Here is a 21,197-nt window from a genome sequence, read left to right on the forward strand (position 1 = left end):
AGTTACTTGCGGCTACTCCCCTAGCGGCTACTTCCCTAGCGGCTACTCCCCAAGCAGCTACTCCCCTAGCGGCTAAGATTTATAGATACAAATTGTGTGTTAAACAAGGTTAATGAAATATGCTACCTGTAAAACGCGCGGGCCTTCTTTTCAGCTTGCGAGGAATCCTTCTGAAAGAAAATACATGCTTTAATATTGATGTTCATTTAACTTTCGTCAAGTTACCCCAGCAATTAATTGGTATATATTGGGCCAAGGCATTCCCCCTACTCTTACTATTACTGTCGCTGACCTGACATAGCAGCAATAGGGCCCATTTGTAACGTCTTTAATTATGACGCGTTTTTGAGAAGAGGTACGAACCTAACACATCACCGACGACGAGCGGATGCGCAACGTGTTGAGCGTGTTTTTGTCGCACAAACATACACACACCACATTTATAAGAAAATACCTATCAAAGCTATAGCAAGTTGTATAAAAAATCTTTTGCACTTAAGATGTAATACTTACAACCAAAAAATGTGACATGAACAAACAAACTGATATATTTTAAAATAGCTACGATATTGATGATTTCTAGACTAATTACTATAAGAACTACACATATGTAATGAACAATTACAAAAGAAGAAATATTGAGAGAACTATGCAGTACACAGTAATAGGATCATGTCGGAAATATGCAGGAATCTTAAGGGATTAGACAAGGGAAATAATATTGGGTAAAACCCCCAAATTGTAAAAACTAATTTACCAGTTCTGTAGGTTGGAATTATTGGAGGAAAATGTTATACAACTTAATCTGGATATAACAAAATTAGAAGTCCTCAAAGATTCTTAGCCAACAAGTATTTTAAACTTTAGGACCAGTACTAATGACAGTCCAATGTACTCTCCTAACTATAAATATGAAAGAACTTACTTCATATTTGCATCCTGATTCTTAATAAGTTTTGAGACTTATTGTGCATGGTCTATTAAGTTTGTATACCATTCATTACTTGTAGTAATTTATCAATAGTTCATGAAAGATGAATAAAAACGATTATTAGAAAGGTTCAATAGTTTGTGTGAAGTATTATGGGTTCCTAATCATGAATTTAAGTAAATTTCAAGAATGCATAAAATTCTTTGGTGGTTAGGTATATACGAGGGCGATGCCATTCCCAGAACTAGTTTTCTCGTATTCATTCGAATCCGGTGGACAGGAACCGGTTCTCATCAATACGAAAAAACTATGTCTAGCATCGTATTATAAACCGCTTTCTACGAATATAGAAATGTACAATCATAAGATTAAAACCATTTTTTAGCCAGTGCCTTCGGCACCTCGGGGCTAAAAAAACTGGTTTTAATCTAATAATTGTACATTCTATATCCGCGGAAAGAGGTTTATAATACGATGAAAGAAATAACTACTATTTCTTCCCTTGACCTAAGCAAAGGTTCACAGTAAAGGAGAATCATATGGGTCCAGCAGTTAGTGAGTTCCTTCATTACAAGCACACACAGACTGACAGACATCCGGTTACTTTCATATAACAATATTATATAATGTTTTTTTTATAGAATACGTTGACAAGATAAGTCTTAGATCCAGATCCATTTAAATAAGGATGACACAACAATAAACGCGAAGATCTACAATTCAGATAGCGAACACAAACGTTAAATAATATAGAGTTATAGTGCTATACTATTGAGAAAGAAAAAAAATTTTAACATTACATCCAAGTAAATATGACACAATATTGCCTAATGCTTAATAACCTATTTATTTTCGAGCTTACCATGTATGAAGACAACCTTGTTTGAAAAATAATTGTCCCTACCTCATTTGTTTCTTGTAGGATGGAGCTCAATATATTTTGATTTCTTCGGTCAATTGTCTAAAAAATACAAGGATTTTAAGGGGTGGTAAGTTAGAGTACCCCTCCCCCACCAGCAAACAAATTTAGTGCTTAGGTTAATTATTGGTGGGAAAGTTTGGACATTCTTGTTTGTATAAAATAATCATAAATCAACCTAAACCTCCAAAATAGTAGAGCGTGTCTATAAACTTTTGGGGGTAGGAAAAATTTACAGTCCAATGACCCCACCATCCGTGAAAAAAATAAGATTATGAAACTTAATTACAATTTAAATACAAAATTTCCAAGCATAATTATCATAATTTAGAAGCAATAATGTTTTTCATTTGTTTAAAATTTTGTGAAAACAGTAAAAGTGTCGAACTATGACGTCAGAAAAAATTAACAATTAACCAATAAGAAGCCAGTATTCACTGTGGTAAAATATATAGCTGCTCATTGGTTAATTGTTAATTTTTTCTGACGTCATAGTTCGACACTGTTTTCTAATTTGTTTCTTAAAATTTTCTTATCCTCACAGAAATTAATATTTATTTTCTACAATTAGTATTTTTATTAGGGTAATGACTTGAGTGATTTTTATCACTCGACATGTGCGTGACTTATTGAGTATCTTTGCTGCTAAAAAGAAATTATATTTTTTCTTATAAATGTATTTATTGTGATGAAAAGCATGCCTTTCGGGTATACAGGGATTGATCAATGAAAGGAAAATTAATCCTCTCTATACTATTATATAAAGAAGTAAGTTTTTTTTGTCTTAAGCTTAAGACATCAATTACTACTGAACCAATTGAGTTCTCCATTTTATTTAAAAATTCTTTTATGTCCCTAATAGTTTAAACTATTTAATTTTCATCTATAATACAAAGTAGAACGATGTCTGTCCGTCCGTCCGTCCCTTAAGATCTCGGTAACGACTGAACCGATCGGATTCTACTCTTCAGGGAATATACCTCCTAGGCCTGTGGTGGTTTTAGGCTATTTTCTTGGGAGGTGGGACACCCCCAACCCCCCCAAAAACAACCCCCCCCCCCATTTTTTTGTAGGGGATTTCCTTGGTCCTTTTACGTATTTCGCCCAATTTTTTTATCACCTCTTGGGGCAAAGCCCCTAGAGGCTAGGGGCGAAGCCGCTAGTAATTTATAAAGTAAGTTGAAATAAAACAAATTTTATTTCCAAAAGAAAACAAGTGGTTTTATCAACTCTAAATTTTATATTTTTTTGATAGAAAGAAAGAATGAATAATCTTTTTTGATATATCCCTACATCCCCCTGGTGTTGAGTGTTGCCTTAGAAACAAAGCAAGCATGTTAACGACTTCTTTATGAAATGATGTGTAAAAACTAGGGCACAATATACACGGAGCAAAGCTGCTCCTCCTCATAATAACACTGTACTTGTTTATTAACATTAATTTTATCTCGGTGGTATATAAGGCTAAAGTAAGTATTTAATTTAAATTTTTTAACATATACTTTTTTTAATTACCTACAGAATGTTTAACAAAGTATCTAAATTAGGGAAAATTGACGGATAAATGTTTTCTAACACATATGTACTTTCTCGTTTAACAATCAAATTTTATTCAGGAATAAAGGAATTTATAACTTGCAATATTTCTGCCAGTAAAAAAATAACGAGAAAAACTCTGCCGAATGTCGATAACTGAAATAAAATAGATTGTTAAAAAAATAAGGTATTAAAAAATAAGAAAAAAATTGGGGGGGGGGGGGTGGGATATTTAATAATGTTTTTCTCTCCAACTTACTTATCCCTGCAATTTTGAATTAAAAGTTTATTCTAATTTCCATAATGAAGGACATAAGTCTACATTCTCAAGATTTATGTAAATTTTAACTAAATGAGAGCCATTTAAAATTTAGTATTTTCAGTTAATTTAATTAGAGAAAACTAAGATAAAATAATATTATGTTAAAGATGTTACAATTTTACGTAATCTTAATTGTAAATTATAAATTAATTGCGGATACGCCCCTAACATTTAGGGGCTCTGTATTCAAAGGGGAAGGAAAAGACTGTGAAGAGTTTTAAATCATTCTGAGACACAAATCTATAAATAAATAGTAGCATAAAACCATTCCATGACTTGTGTGAAGATTTCCTAGAATGAGGAATCAATTATTAAAATCTCATGTCTTAGATATAGCACCTCAGGATGTTGAACTGTTAAGCTAAGGGTTCCCAGTTTAAGCCCCGCCAAGCGCAAAATCAACGCTGATGAATTAAGCCTTACTGATGAGCCTTTAAAGAGCGAAACACTGTGTATATGAATACTTTATACAATAAAAAAAATTGTACCTGGAACCTGTCAATATTTGTGACTGGGATTCTCTGTTGCCATCCTCCACAGGAAAACTATAATAATAATAAAATTATAAAAATGTAATTAATTAAAAGATGCCAGGCTTAGATTCTTTCTTACTTTGTAGTTACTTTGTTATTTCATTCTTTGTAGATGTCACTCTCAAATCTCGTGTGTAATATAAAGCAGTAAGGCTTTTTGTCTGAAGCTTAAGAGTTTAATAACCACCAAACCGAATGAGTTCTCTCTTTAAGTGAAGCTTTAAACAAGTACTTGGATGGTTTTAGGCTATTTTAGCATTTAGATTTAAGTCTTAAGAGATTTTTTATGCTAACTTTTCTTTCCATCAATTGATGACATTTCCATCATGATGACACAAAAAATTACATTTGGATATTGTCAGATGTGACCACTTTCATTTGATACAGTATAGCAGAAATAAACCCCTAACAGTGCAAGTCTGATGCTTCTACTTTTTTAAAAGGGCAAGTCCTATCAGCAGACAGACCATCTTAAGGAAATAGAATAGCCTTGCTCTATGGAACTAGACAATTTGGTCAGGGAGGGAAGGGACATTCGGCTGTTTATTTCACTGGTTCCCAAAGTTTTATAAAAATGTTTACTAGTTTGTTGGCCGAGATAAAGTATAGTCGACATAAAAAAATAATCTAAACTGAACAAATTTAGAATAGCCTTGCACCATGGAATTTGACAATTAAGTTCTTTATTCCTAACTTTACTATGTGCACTCACTTCGGGATTATAACAGAGTGCATCAAGTAAGAGATTAGTGTAATCAGTTCTTTCACACAAAATGCTTATTAAGCATCGATAACCCCCCATATCTTGGAAATAAATTGAAACGTAATATATAAAAAATAAATAGGGAGTTTTCTTATCCTATGCATGGGATCTAATACCAACAACCAATATGACCTGGCCTAAACAGACCTAAAGTAAAAATAAAATACTTTCTCCTTATTTTTAATTCATTAAGAATAAGGGCGAGAGGGTTAGTATTTCCTAAGGTACTTTGTGTAAAGCCGTGAAATCATCTAGAGGATTTCATAAAGTATGAAAAAAACAGGGATGAGAACATGCATGCAAGGGAAACTCTGAAAAAGTAGGACAAACGAACTTTAACACTTATAGTCAGATCGGAATAAGCAGATGTAAATGGATTAGTATAAACAAAAAGAACTTACTGTTCTGGACGGAACGAGCGTAATTATAGAAAAGCTACGCTTTTAAAAAGTTAGTGATTCATCCTAAACTTGACATTTACACTACTTTTAGATTAGAAAATATATTTATAGTCTACTCATAATGGATGTAGATTATACGTGGATGATATAACAGGAGAAAAATTGTCGTGAATTTAGGTTGCAATTTCCCCCCACATTTATTTGTCAGGCCGTTTATCCAGTAGGAGGAAAGAGGATGGGGTAAAGGAGGGGGGTGGCGGAGATCGTTATTTTAGCCCGTTACAGAGTTCACTTTATTATGGAACATGAAAATCTGGTGTAAGATCCAAGTAATAATAAGCCATTCTACTCATACTACACTACTCTTATATACATTACACAGGTCTTTCTTAGTTATGAATAACAAGGATGACAAAGTACATTAAAGCGAAGATAAATTCCAATAAATTATGTATCCTATAATATAAAGTAGTAAGGTTTTTTTTTGTCTGAAGCTTAAGATGTCGGAAAATACTCGAATTAATTGCATTTTGCATGAAATCTTTATAAAAATCTGAAGGTGGTTTTGGGTTATTTTCCTGACCTCATTCCAAATTAATCCATCCTAACGTAACAGTAACCGTTTTATAGAAGCCAGCTGTAACCAACAACTAAATCAACTCGAAAAAAATCACGAAACATTTTTGAAATTTCGGGGGACAACGATTCGGAGTAATGACGACCTTTCCATCTGACCCCTAAATATTATTTTAGTTTCATTTCGCTTGTTGGTTATACCTTATTTCTGAAGGGAAGCTTAAATGAAACAAATAATCTCTTAAAAAATATTACCTTATAAAAATCATCACATGGATCCACACTTCTGTCTAAACTCGATAGGATGGTTCCTTCACAGTTTTATAATTTTATCAATTTAGAAAAAAAGACAGCCTTATTGACAAACTTTCGTAATTTTCACTTTATTAAAAGCAAAGCTTCTCTATTATTAGGGTCAGTCCGTCCGTCCGTTCATCCGTAAAATTCGGTAATTGTCTTTTTGTTAATTTAGACATGTTGGAATTGTCCTATTGATTTAAAACTTTGTATGATGATTCCTATGACAATTATGCATGATTTAGAAAACGTAGCAATTTGTATGTCAAAATGCCCTTGCCCGTACGTTCATTTAAATCATGTTGATTTTTAACTTAATTCTGAAACTCTACAACAGGTAATGTTCGTTTGTCCTTCCATTACCTTTAATGTATGATGTCATCCTTGATTCTGTAATAGACTTTGTATGATTTGGAAAAAAATAAATCTTTCCTAAGTTAAAAAACGAAGGTACGATACAATCATGAATCAAAACCACCCAAATCATAAATTGTAAACTCCACAATTCATCTTCAAATAAATTCAAATTTTTGAATCAATTCATTTCAATTCCTCAATGCAAAAACAAATCCAATCTTAAACAGTTTGGCAAATGAAAAAGTCTTATTTTCTTAAGAAGAAAATCTTTTCTAAATAACCTTTTAAAGTTTAGGTTTGGTTTTCAGATAAAAATACAGGTTTCAATGTTTTATGTCATCAGCCAAAATTATATGTATAGAAACAGTGATAAAATAAAAATTAATTTTTTTAAAGTTAAAACTTGGAAATTTTACAGTAAAGGAAATTTCTTAGCCTCACAACCGCTGAACCAAATTGAAATTTAGAGTAAACAGGAAAATAAATTGAATACAAATAGTTGTTTATCTTTGCCATTCAAATAATATTAAAGATTTGAATCATTTGTTATTGTTTGATTATTCTGTTTAGTCTGGGTTGATTGAAAAGTTAGATGGATAGACAATAACATTTCTTTATAGGTATATTCAAATCTTTTTTTTTTGACATAAACAACTAATATTCTACTACTATTTGAATTATTTTTCTTATGTATTAGGGTATGCTGTTAATTTTTATTAAGTCTTAAAATGGACTTAAATTATTTTGAACTTCTTATCTTTTATATAAAGGTATTTATAAAAACCTTTATATCTATTAGACGAATGGTAATAGTTTACAAGTATCTGGTTGAGCAACCCACCCCCCTCTTTATTTAAAAAAAGATGAAATTAGAGGGGAGGGGGGGTGTTTTTAAATATATGTCTAGTTTTTAATCCTAGTACAAAATAAAATCTAACCTATCCTGACCTAAAGTAATACATCAAAAAAAAATAGTCCTCTTATTTTCAATTTATTTTTAAATAAAGTGGGGGGGGGGGGGGGTGGCATTGTGTGATAGCGCCATTTAATGGACTCTTTATCCAAAGTTCAGTCTCTTGATTTCAAAGTACATCTTTAGGTTTTCTTTTTAAATACCAGCATAGAAAATTAAACAGTGTACTCACAGCTTAATTGAATTTCTTTACAAAACTGTATAAATCTTAATTGGGATGGGACACTGAAAACTCAAAATACGCGCTTTTTATTCATTTACAAAAATGCACAAAAGTATAAAAAAAATCTTGTGTGTTATTCTTATTTAGAGGACATCTTATTGTTGTGATTTTAATGATGTACAATACATAATATTGATTTCTAGTTTAATTTTAGGCAAAAGTTTATAACAAAAATCCTGAATTTCAATAATTCTTGGACTTCCATGGAATTATTGCTTAGACTTCTAAACAATGTTTAATATTGGATGTGTAGTTACTTTATATTTTTCAATATTCGTTTATAAGTCTGATTTGTTGATCTTTGCCTTTCTGGATATTGTCATCCTTGTTTGTGTTTGCATGAATTATGAATTATAAAATTTCCTGCGGCTAAAACACAACTCTCAGATAAACACAGATCATCTAAAAGAAAGATGGAATTATTTCAATGTGATATACAATATATTATTTTATATTCACACTAGCGGCTACTCCCTAGAGGGTCTTAAAAAAGAGGTGGAGGGGGTGGTGAGGTCCAACCCTCTTAATGAGTTTTATTTTTAAAATTAAAAATCAGGTAGGGGAGAGAGGTCTTTTTTTCCAGGAGCGATTTCTCTTATGAGGTACCATCCACCAAATTAGTTAAACACCTTCCTAGGACCTTCTAGAAGCTACAACATAAAGGAAAACCTTATCGGTTCAGTGGTTAGCGAGATCCTTCGATGCACACATACAGACAGACAGAGTAGCATTTATGGCTTAAATTGTGAGATTCAAAATGAAAAACCAGCAAAATTCGCAATATTCCTATAATAAAAAAAGAAAAAGTTTGTAATGTAAACCCAATAACACAGACTGGAGGAAAATCTGAATTTATTGCAGTATAAACTTTATAAAATTATCTAAACATTCTTATAAAAATCAAACTTTAAACAAGAAGTTTGAAACACATAAAAAAGGCAATACTTCAAGTCATTATTGAGAATAAAATTAATAGTATATTTTAGAATGGACAATTTTCTGGAGTTTAAACTAAACTTATATATAAAAACAAAATAACTTAATTGATAGAAAATTTTTACATCTACTACCAAAGCAGTCAGATGTTTGTTCTATAAGATCTCTTAAAATGATATATCAATCGTTCCACAATCTTTAGGTTAATTTGGTATTGTTATTAAGTAAAAATGATATTTCGGGGGGGATTGCACCCCTTCTAGTGAGATAAAGCCCAAGAAATATAATAACCTATCTTCTTACATTGATACCCATCCATATTGTAGCAAAGCATCGCAATTATTGGAAAATAGAAGATTAGAAAAATGGAGATTTAATTTTGAAATTGAAGGGTAATTTCTCATTTTGAAAATCAAATTACCTTCACAAAATTAAACTTTATTTTGCATCCCACTGAAATTGCCTTTTATCATATTTTGAATACTAAAGAGGCTTTGATAATTACTGGAATTTACAAAAGCAGAATGTCTACAGAAAATCATCTTAATCATTTTGTAAGAGAATATTGTCATTGCCAGCAGCTTCGCCCTTGCAAAGCTCTTAATAGTGCCTATAAAAACGGGAATAATTCGAAGAACTGTTGGCCTAATGAGTATAAAGTATCCCTAATGACGTTATATTAGAGCAATGGATTTTTTTCTAATATGACGTCATTCGGGATACTTCGGTCAAAAGATTTGAAATTTATCCCCTTTTTCTATAGACAATATAAAGATTTTCCGCCCGTACAATTTTATTTACAACAAATAGAATAACTCATAATAATTCAAACTGAAACAGAATTACCTGGTGGCGTACTCTTGCCCTGAGATTCTGGTGGCGAAGCTGTTGTCCTTGTTGTTGGCAGACTTGAGTCTGTTGTTGTGGAGGTTTCAGTGGTCACAGTTGTAGTTCTTGTTGTCACAGTTGTAGTTGGGGTAGTTGTGCTTGTTGTAGTTGGGGTAGTTGTGGTTGTTGTTGCGGTAGTTGTTGTGCTTGTGGTCGTTGTTGTGCTAGTGGTAGTTGTGGTTGTAGTAGATGTAGATGGTGGTTTGGTGGAGGAGGTTGTGCTTTCAGGTTTGATTTCCTGCAATTAAGAATTTCTCAAAATATTATAGAACTAGTGGCTACGGTCCTAGCATTTAGTGGCTCTATATTCAAATGAGAGAAAAAAATAGCTTAAAAGTAAAACCATACCACGACTTGAAATAAAATAGGATTAATAGTAAGGCTTAAAAAGTCTTAAAAATAAAACAAATTTGGAACATAAAGCCTGTCCAGAACAAAAAATGTACAGTAATATATTTTGTTACCTGAATAATTTGTGGTCTATGATTAGCATGTCCCGAAACTAAATGATCCTCTAGAAGACAAACACAGGGAGGGCATTCAGCCGGCTGTAGTCTAAATTAGAAAAAAGATTAAAAGATCAACACAAGTCTAAAATAGGCTTTATTATATAATTTTAATCAAATGATTAATACAAAATTTTTATCTCTAAAAATGAAGCATTGAGAACCGTTACTTTATTAAGAATGATATCAGTTAAGATTAAGTTCAATATACTTTAATGCACGAGGTATTACATGTGGTAAGGAAAGTCTTGATTTTATTACTATCAGCAAATATAAGTTTTAAATTATCGTCTTAATTAGATGATAAAGCATGTCTTATCTTATATAAGAAACTGATTTAGGGTGAGATTATGCCAGTTAATTATATCTGTAAAATTTTTATACAAAATTACAGGCTACATAGAAGCAGAATATTACATATTTAATTGGAGGTTTGGGGTTGAATTATCGTCTAATGTCCTATCACTGAAGCCATTAAAAGATTAAAGTCTAAAAGTTGATGAAAACTAGACATATTGTATTACACAAAAATGCTTATGTAAATTACATGTTTGGAGAAATTGATAACATTTATAAAATAAAACTTTTCTTGCCTTGGATCATATGAAGAAAATGAAGTCATTCCTAAAAAGGACAGAAATTCCCTTCCTTGCCCAGCCAGAAAGTAGCATCACTATCGCCCTACTATAGCGCACGATATCGTGTAGCAATCGAGCACGAGTTCTTACGATATCGCTAAATAGTCGTCCAATGCACATCGACGATATGTTACGATAAATGGTCGAAAAGGTACTTAGAGCTGCGCGATACACCCACGAAATCGTAAGCGATATCGTAAGGCTCGTAAGCGATATCGTGCCAAAATCGTGATTAAAAAGTACATTTAAAAAATATTTAACATCGTGTAGTTTAATGTAAGGAAAAGGGTCCATATTACAATCAATTTCATAATAATCAAAATTAGTATATTTCATACAGAGAGAGAGAGAGAGAGTAGAAGGGTCGCAATATCTATGTGAATATTGTGTACTCAATAATTGTAAGGGGTGATATTGCACCTGATATCATTACATTTAGAGTAGAGTGGAAGTTGTGTTATACTGAATATTAGTTATTTTAAGTAGCATTAAGACATTTTTGTACTTTTATTGTTGTTTAAAATGAAAATGCTTTCAACAAATTTTTTTTTTTTAATAATAGATCATTAACACATTATGATATTATGTCATACCAGTTTTGAATTTATTTTGGTTGATAACAAAAAAATTCAAATTGTCTACATAAAGTAATGGGAATACCTAGCGGCAATTTTATAAACTATATTTATCACACAATGATTTTGATTATAAGTTGGTTGTGTGTCTGTTTGTAAGTGTGTGTTGACACACATAAAATGCTATTGTTTACGATTTCTTAGGCAAATCGTGGTTGTCGCGATTTTTACTACAAAATCGAATTAATCCCTAGCGATTTTTTTCGATTTTTGCTATAAAATCGTAAATAAGATTTTCGCGATAAAATACTACATATCGGATGCGAGTTTCCTTACGACGTTTCTAGCTGGGTGGGTATAGGAAGGCTATTTACTTTCCTTTTTCTTACAAATTCTCAGTAAGGAAGGTGATTTCTGTCCACTATCTTACAAATTCTCACTAAAGGAAGGTGACCTCTGTCCACCATCTTACAAATTCTTCCTAATTCTTAGAAATTCTTCCTTTTCCTCACTATTACAACTATGCTTAATAAATCTACCTTATTTACCCAAATTCTCACTTATTCTCAGAAATTCTACCTTAATTACACAAATTCTCCCTTATTCTAAGAAGACCTACCTTATTCTAGCAAATTCTTCCTTATTCTAAGAAATACTTCCTAATTCTATGAAAATCTACCTTATTATAAGACATTCTTCCTTATTCTAAGAAAATCTACCTTATTCTAAGACATTCTTCCTTATTCTAAGAAAATCTACCTTATTCTAAGACATTCTTCCTTATTCTAAGAAATTTTTCCTTATTCTAATAAGATCTACCTTATTCTAAAAAATACTTCCTAATTCTATGAAAATCTACCTTATTATAAGACATTCTTCCTTATTCTGAAAAAATCTACCTTATTCTAATAAGATCTACCTTATTATAAGACATTCTTCCTTATTCTAAGAAAATCTACCTTATTCTAAGACATTCTTCCTAATTCTAAGAAAATCTACCTTATTCTAAGACATTCTTCCTTATTCTAAGAAATTCTTCCTTATTCTAATAAGATCTACCTTATCCTAAGAAATACTTCCTAATTCTATGAAAATCTACCTTATTATAAGACATTCTTCCTTATTCTGAGAAAATCTACCTTATTCTAAGACATTCTTCCTTATTCTAAGAAAATCTACCTTATTCTAAGACATTCTTCCTTATTCTAAGAAAATCTACCTTATTCTAAGACATTCTTCCTTATTCTAAGAAATTCTTCCTTATTCTAATAAGATCTACCTTATTCTAAGAAATACTTCCTAATTCTATGAAAATCTACCTTATTCTAAGACATTCTTCCTTATTCTAAGAAAATCTACCTTATTCTAAGTAATTCTTCCTTTTCCTTACTAATTCTCTCTTATTTTCAGATAACCTAGCTTATTCTATGAAGTTCTTCCTTCATTCCCCTAATTCTTCCTTTTTCTCAGATAATTTTTTTAATTTATATTGGGATATCATAACTGAAATAGAGGTATAGAGAATATATAAATTCTGCCTTTTCACCTTCCTTATTCTCTCAAAATCTTGGTTTTTCTCACATATATTTCCTTATGTTTATTGGGATATCAGAACAAGATGTGTAGGATAAGTTTGGGTTGTATCTTTTGACCTGAAATATTTGTTTGTACTTTAGAGGAGGAACCCCAGTCTGTAAAACAAATATGAAATTATCTTAAGAAATAATAGTACATTCAGTATTTTTTTGGTTGTATCTTTTGACATTTAGTGTTTATGTTTTAATTCATAAAATTATTGATAATATTAACATAATTTTACTGAGAAATAAACCTTATAATAACAGGATAGCAGAAAATAAGAACAGGAGTCTTTATAATCCTTCACTAGCCAACACATACAAATATTAGACCAAGACCAAAAAAGTAATAATTTCAAAACAAATTTAAATATATTGTTTTTTTTACTGATATTTTCTTCAATAACTATATGTAATTATCAATCCTTTTATAAAAGTAACAGGATGTTTGTCTGGGCTCCCAAGAGAAATTGCTTAAAGAAAAAGTTCCTACCCTACCCATCAGAAAAAAATTAATTTCCTTGTCAAAAATAAAATACCAGGCTTAGAGTCAGACATTTTTATTTGATTAATTACCCTAAGTGTCCATGGAAGCCTCTAGTGGCGTAGCTGCTAGTCTCAACCAATGTAATGTTTTTTTTTCACATTCCTATTTATGTGGTACAAACTCTATAGAAGGTTGGCAACTTATTTTTTTCGCCGGAAGTGATTGAACAGCTGATAATTATGAAATCAATTCAAGGGCGTACATTGAAGTTTTACTATTTAACCAAAAGGGGGGGAAAAGTTTAATAAATAGACAATAGAAAAAAAATAAATAGAAAGTTGTAATTGATTAATTAAACTTGGAAATTAAAATCATTTTACCGGCCATTATCTTATCCCTTAGATCTTGAAGACTGGTTTTCACACATTATCCACCCCATAAACTGCATACGGAAGCAAAGGTTTTCTATAATTAGGGTCGTTCCGTCCATGTGTTAGCTTTTTTCGTTTATTTAGACATTCAAAACATGCGGATTTTTTACAACTTTTTGTATGAAACTAGCGGCTGCGTCCCTAGCCTTTGGTGGCTTTGTATTTCAATGGGTAGAAAAGAGCAGAATAGACTAAAACCATCCCTAGAATTAAATTAAAATAAAAAAGTTGCCTAAAACCATCCTGTACCTATGTAAAGGTTCTCTACAATGGAGAACCTAATCGGTTCAGCGGTTAGCGATATCCTTCTTTACTTTTTATAATTGGAATAGCGGCTGCGCCCCTGGCATCTAGTAGACTCTTTCTGTTGAGGGGTAAGGAGGTGGAAGAAAAATAGCCTAAAACCATCCCAAGGCTTAAATATAAAATAGCCTAAAACCATCCCGGGACCTATGGGAAGGTTCTCTACAATGGAGAACCTAATCGGTTCAGCGGTTAGCAAGATCCTTTGTTACAGACCAAAAAAGGCTTACTACTTTATATAATACTAGCGGCTACGCCCCTAGAAGCCTCTAGGGGCACTGCACTGGTAGGAGAAGGAAAAGTCGACCTCATCCTATTTTAAATTTGAGTTTCCAAAGAGTTATAAAAATAATTTTTTGGGGGGAGAGGGAGGTTAGGACACCCTCTCGAAAAATAGTTTAAAACCTTCCCAGGACCTATAAGAAGCTTCACTGTAAAGGAGAACAATATCGGTTCAGCGGTTAGCGAGATCCTTTGGGACAGACAACAAACGCTTACTACTTTATATAATAGGACTAGCGGCTACGCCCCTAGAGGCCTCTAGGGACACGTAATTTTTTCTCTCTTATCAATCTATTTTAAAATCAGCTATTTACCAAAAATATTTTTTCGCTGATAGATTGTGTTAGTTATGTTTTTTTCCCGGGACATATGAGAAGCTACCCTGTTAAGGAGAACCTGATCGGTTCAGCGGTTAGCAAGATCCTTCGGTACAAACTTACAAACACAGAGACATCCTGTTACTTTATTATAAGGATTTATTTATATATGTAACATGGGTTATTTTTTAACATTTTATTAATGGAAGACAATTGTTTCACTATTAAACAGATCATCGGTTCCAATTAAAATGTATAAAAAGAGTTACATCTTTATATAATAGGATAATTATCCTATTCATCATACTTTGGGAATAATGATTCCTAGGACAACAAGGTACAATATCATATGCAAGGCATCTCTCTAATCAAATCCTAATAAAAAAAGTACATATATATAAACAGTATCCTGTATTTAACAGTTTAAACATTTTTACAGTAACACATTTATAGTCGGATTATTTAGTTCTGACACTCTAAAGTTTTAATGTTCTTCTTTCCCGCCGTTTTAGAGCTTCAGTTTTATGGATGTTGTCATCCTTTTTAAAACTAAAATAAGGGTTGTGGGTTGACCTCCCCTTACCTTAGGTGCCCTTAAAGGCCTTGAGGAGCGCAACTACTAGTCAATATTCAAAATTAACATTGTGTGTTTGTGTATATCTGTCAATACCTGTGATTATATATGTATATCGAAAGCTCTCGCTAACTGCTAGACCAATTTCTGGTTCTCCTTTGCATAAATTGGGGAAGGTACCCCCACTCTCCCAAGAGAAATTACTTAGATAAAGAGGGTACAATGGGCTGTTTAATAATAGTCCCCAAAGTTTTATTATAATGATTCTTATTCGTTGGCTTATTACCTTGTGGAATATAGTGAATTTTGATTCTTTGATTTTTTGTGTTCAAACGTTTCAACCACAAATTTTTAAGGAGTAATTTTGTGTATCATCATTGGGTTGTACATCAATTTAACGGCCATTGTATTATCCCTTTACATCACTGGAAAAATCTGAGAAGAAACAAATTTAAAATCACATTAACCAGCATAAAAACTAAAGGCATTAATAGTTAAAGTATGTAGAATGCCTTGGCCCCAAACAGTCACAACTCATTACCAATCCCATTTAGGACTTCTCCGACAAAGGTTTTGCAATCAAAATGGTGGTTGTGTGATGGGTGTTAGTGTTACTTAACCTAATACCTCGGGTGTTTGGGCAGTTATTTTGGTTTGTTGGACCTGGCGTTTGAGTTAATTGATAATACCCAGGGATCTAATGGGATAAGATAATGGCTAATAAAATTATGTAAATCTCAATGTTAAAACACAAAATTACCCCTTCTGTAGATTACAATTACAAACATTTGGACACTAAACTTAATACACCAACCAATTAAAATTTATTAAAAGTCCTCACAGTTGTTAAGCCAACTAATAAGAAAATGTTATTGTAAATATTTTTGGACTTGTGTAATTAACAGCCCAATGTCCCCTTTCTCTCTCTCTCTCTGCAAACACCAATATTCTCTGTTTATGTAATACTTTTTGAACCACGGTAGCGCGTACATCCCCAATGATGATGCACAAAATTATCCCTTCTATAGATTAAAATTAGTGGTTGAAACGTCTGAACACTTAATTAACCAACCAATGAAAATTCACTCAAGTGCGTAAAGTTGTATAAACTTACAAATAATAAAACATTATAATAAAACTTTGGGGACTAGTGTAATAAACAGACCATTGTCCCCTCTCTCCCTGAAATAATAAAAGTATAAACAAAATTAAACATGGATGACAGCATCCATAAAAGCGAAGCTCTAAACGGTAGGACTTACAGACACTAACACATGTATAGTGTCAGAACTGAATAATCAGAATATAAAAAAAGGAGTCAAAGCAAAATTGTGAGTAAATTTGTTGGAAAAACTTCTTGATAGAGGATAATGTTTATGGACATATTTAATTTTTTTGGACTTGATTATAGAGTAGCTTTGCTTATAATATTGTACTTTGTTGTCCCAGGAATCACTATACCAACAAATTATAACAATCGGATTATTAGATCACATAAAAATTTGTTGTTAAAAAAGTAAAGAACCAACATGTTTAAAATGGACGTACGGACATTCTGGTAATGATTATAGAGTTGCTACGCTTTCTTAATCATACCTAAATACTAAAGGAATCACCATGAAATCGACAGGATAATTCTAACATGCCTAAATTAATGAAAAAAGCTATCTCTCTCAGACGTACGGACTGACGGACGGACGGACGGACGGACCAACTCTAATTATAGAAAAGCTTCGCTTTTTAAAAAGAATGACAATATCTATAAAAATGAAGCTCTGAAATCAGAAGGACCTCATTGTTATAGGAATCATCATGCCAAGTTTTAAATTGATAAAACAATTTTAACTGTTTAAATTAACGAAAAAAGCTAACTGTTACATACAGACGGACCAACCCTAATTATAGAAAACCTTTGCTTCTACCACTTTGAAGTCTCAGGGATCTAAAGGGATAAGATTATGTGTTCAATTTTTCAACTATAAGTTAAGTCAGTATTTAAATTATGTATCGTACAGACTTTAAGGTTAAAGAAAACATTCACATTTTTAAAAAAAAAAATATACAATTTAACATTAGCGATTGGGTGGGGTGGGGGAGGGTAGATAGATAGATAAATACTATGCTAATTTTTGTACAGTTTACATGATTTGTAATTTACATAATTCTAATCTTACGTAACTCCAGTCTTGTATATTTTAATGTTTTTATGTGCAATCTTAGTTCGTTATCGATAAATAATTGCTATTCTGCATAATTTTACACATTGCTATCATGTTATATAAAGATAAATGATGATCACTGTTCAAAAAGTTTAATTTAAATATTTCTGGAGAGAACACAAAAACTTTCTTTATACCCCAAATAGTACAAATTCATAGTACGCCCTTGCATCCATTACATAATTATCAGCTGATTTATAGACAGCCTGAAAATTAAGTTGCCAACCATTTGAGGGGGGGGGGGGTGTACTTTTCATTATATACAAATAACTGACTCTCTGCCTGGGTTTTTATTTTATTATTGTAAAGAAAATTTTTTTTTTTTTGAGGGGGGGGGATGATTTTCCATTTTGGTCTAATATTTGTATCAGTTGGCAAGTAGAACAGATTATTGATACAGCTAGTGTGTTTTACAGACTGGGGTTCCTCCTCTAAAGTACAAACAAATATTTCAGGTCAAAAGATACAACCCAAACTTATCCTACACATCTTGTTCTGATATCCCAATAAACATAAGGAAATATATGTGAGAAAAACCAAGATTTTGAGAGAATAAGGAAGGTGAAAAGGCAGAATTTATATATTCTCTATACCTCTATTTCAGTTATGATATCCCAATATAAATTTAAAAAATTATCTGAGAAAAAGGAAGAATTAGGGGAATGAAGGAAGAACTTCATAGAATAAGCTAGGTTATCTGAAAATAAGAGAGAATTAGTAAGGAAAAGGAAGAATTACTTAGAATAAGGTAGATTTTCTTAGAATAAGGAAGAATGTCTTAGAATAAGGTAGATTTTCTTAGAATAAGGAAGAATGTCTTAGAATAAGGTAGATTTTCTTAGAAATAGGGAAGTATTTCTTAGAATAAGGAAGAATTTTTTGGAATAAGGTAGATTTTCTTAGAATAAGGAAGAATGTCTTATAATAAGGTAGATTTTCATAGAATTAGGAAGTATTTCTTAGAATAAGGTAGATCTTATTAGAATAACTAAGAATTTCTTAGAATAATGAAGAATGTCTTAGAATAAGGTAGATTTTCTTAGAATAAGGAAGAATGTCTTATAATATGGTAGATTTTTATAGAATTAGGAAGTATTTCTTAGAATAAGGTAGATCTTATTAGAATAACTAAGAATTTGTTAGAATAAGGAAGAATATCTTAGAATAAGGTAGATTTTCTTAGAATAAGGAAGAATGTCTTATAATTAGGTAGATTTTCATAGAATTAGGAAGAATTTCTTAGAATAAGGAAGAATGTCTTAGAATAAGGTAGATTTTCTTAGAATAAGGAAGAATGTCTTAGAATAAGGTAGATTTTCTTAGAATAAGGAAGAATTTCATAGAATAAGGTAGGTTATCTGAGAATAAGGGAGAATTTGTAAGGACAAGGAAGAATTTCTTAGAATAAGGTAGATTATCTGAGAATAAGGAAGAACATGGAGGTATTGGGTTAATTTTCTTAGAATTAGGAAGAATAAGTGAGATTTAGGAAGGTGATTTTTATCCTCTTTTTCAGATATGTAAGAAAAAGGAGAGTGATTTTTGTCCATATTTGAGATATCTGAGAAAAAGGAAGATGATTTCTGTCCTTTTTGGAAGGGAATTTCTGTCCTTTTTAGGAATGACTTCATTTCCTTCATATGATCCAAAGTTTGGAGAATTTGCCCTAAACTTGTTTTACATTTTCAAACCTTTTTTTGTTGTTTAAAAAATCATTTTTGTTAAATGAAAAAAAATCTATTAGGATGACCAAGGAAAATGACTTACCTATGCACTGGAAGGGCGGGTGGGGGCAACCCATTTGTTTCAATATCAACAGCATTGTTATCAACCAGGTCTATGGTCAGACCTTCTCTTGTTTCACTAGTGAGTCCATCTAGACCAAGTGTTTTGCTGTGCACAGATGATAACAGCAGCAGAAAAGTGTACAAAACGTACATTATCTGTTTAACAACAAATTCACTTTCATTTACAGGGATAGTTCCATATAGAAGATTGAATAAATTTAGCTATTGATTTTACTTATATTTCATGTAGTCTAAGATTAGTCTTTAAAAACATTTTCCTTAAAATAATTGTAACATTGTTTTAAAGTAGAAAACTGTATAATAAGTTATATAAGTTTTCCGGAATTTTAAAGTTAGGAGGAGATTTGAAATCTGCATCAAATTTTGAGGATTTTTATAAAATTAAATTTTTCTATAATTCTTTATCTAAAAGCGGAAATGCAATTTAAGTTAATTAATTTTGGCATCTGTGATTGGTGGATTTAAAAAAATTTGCGCTCTGATTGGATGGCGTACATCATTCAACCAATTAGAGCGCAGGTAGTTTAAAATCCACCTATCCTATTGGTCAAAATTAATTAACTTAAAATGCATTTCCGCTTTTAGATAAAGAATTATACAAAAAATGAATTTTATAAAAAATCCTTAAATTTGATGCAGATTTCATTAAACATTAAAATTCCGGAAAACTTATATATCTTACTGTATAATAGAAAATGATGATACTATTGAAAAAAATTATCTTTCTAATTAAACTATCCTTTTTGATTTCTTTTCACTATAAAACTTCAAAGAATATAAAAAAATTTGACTCCTTTTCAAATATGAAAACAATTTTTGAATTATAAATAAATATTTTCACTGTATGTTTATGAAAAGATCAAAGGTTTGTGTGGGATAAGTATTTTTTTTGAATTTTGAAATGAATTTAATTCCTTGGTTATTTCATTCTGTTTGCACGATGATGAATGTAAAGTGTCTTCATTTCTTATGTTCTAACAGCCTCTCATCTTTATTTGTCTGCAAGTAATTTCAAATTAGTTACACTCATACTTTGCGATAATATATTTCAGCGTTTTAATTTTGCATCGAATTACAAAATTGCACATTCTTATCTTTATGAGTATATGGTAGGTAGAAAAACCAGGGAGGGAAAGATATTGGATTGTTTATTACACTAGTCCCCAAAGTTTTATAATAACTTCGGGAACTTTTATAAAATTTTTATTTGGTTGGTATATTAAATGGATTGTCCAAACGTTTCAACTACTAATTGTTATCTACAAAATGGGTGATTTTGTGTATCATGATGGGGGATGTATTGTACATCAGTTTATCGGCAATTGTCTTATCCCTTTAGACCCCTGATAAATCCTAATTCATAAACTTCATTACTCTAAAGATGTTATATCAAATTCTATGATCAACTATGTAAGGCATAATGATAAGCAAATTGAGCTGAAATCTATGATTTGTAAAATATGAGATTATCCAATAAATGAAGCCATCATTCTTTTACAAAGCAAAAACTTAAATGATTTTTTCTTCACATGTATTGTACAACTTGCCAGGATTATGGACAGATATTAGAAAATTTTAGAATTTTGGCTGTAACAAATAGTGTTACCTTTTATTTCAGTTATAAGGGACATATAAAACAAATCACACAACTATGGCTCTTTTTCTTTTATCGGAGTCTAAAATTATGTTAGTATAGAAAAGCTATTTCAATATTGTGCTGTATAAAATTTATTTTTAGAAACCATGAAACCACTTATTTTTGCAGTAAATTAAAAATAATGAGTGTGGGGGGGAGGTGATTAATTTTTTATTTGTTTGTTTATTA

At 31.3% G+C, this 21,197-nt stretch overlaps 1 protein-coding gene across 1 annotated transcript in view; it reads right to left on the reverse strand.

Annotated features, from left to right (window-relative positions):
• LOC145319068 (endothelin-converting enzyme homolog) overlaps nt 1-20,377 on the reverse strand; it is a 66,417-nt gene extending 46,040 nt beyond the window's left edge. Inside the window, exons 1-9 of the mRNA XM_080160897.1 lie at nt 20,287-20,377; nt 19,332-19,507; nt 10,120-10,210; nt 9,614-9,893; nt 8,192-8,233; nt 6,237-6,289; nt 4,197-4,253; nt 1,836-1,892; nt 127-170 (exon numbers count right to left, since the gene is read on the reverse strand). Coding sequence (XP_080017023.1) covers nt 127-170; nt 1,836-1,892; nt 4,197-4,253; nt 6,237-6,289; nt 8,192-8,233; nt 9,614-9,893; nt 10,120-10,210; nt 19,332-19,504 — 797 coding nt within the window. The 5' untranslated portion in view covers nt 19,505-19,507; nt 20,287-20,377. The remainder of the gene's footprint in view (nt 1-126; nt 171-1,835; nt 1,893-4,196; nt 4,254-6,236; nt 6,290-8,191; nt 8,234-9,613; nt 9,894-10,119; nt 10,211-19,331; nt 19,508-20,286) is intronic.
• Nucleotides 20,378-21,197: the final 820 nt, after the last annotated feature.

The sequence above is a fragment of the Acartia tonsa genome, chromosome 1 (genome assembly GCF_053477335.1).
Source record: "Acartia tonsa isolate MP-2025a chromosome 1, ASM5347733v1, whole genome shotgun sequence".
NCBI classification, from domain to species: domain Eukaryota; kingdom Metazoa; phylum Arthropoda; class Copepoda; order Calanoida; family Acartiidae; genus Acartia; species Acartia tonsa.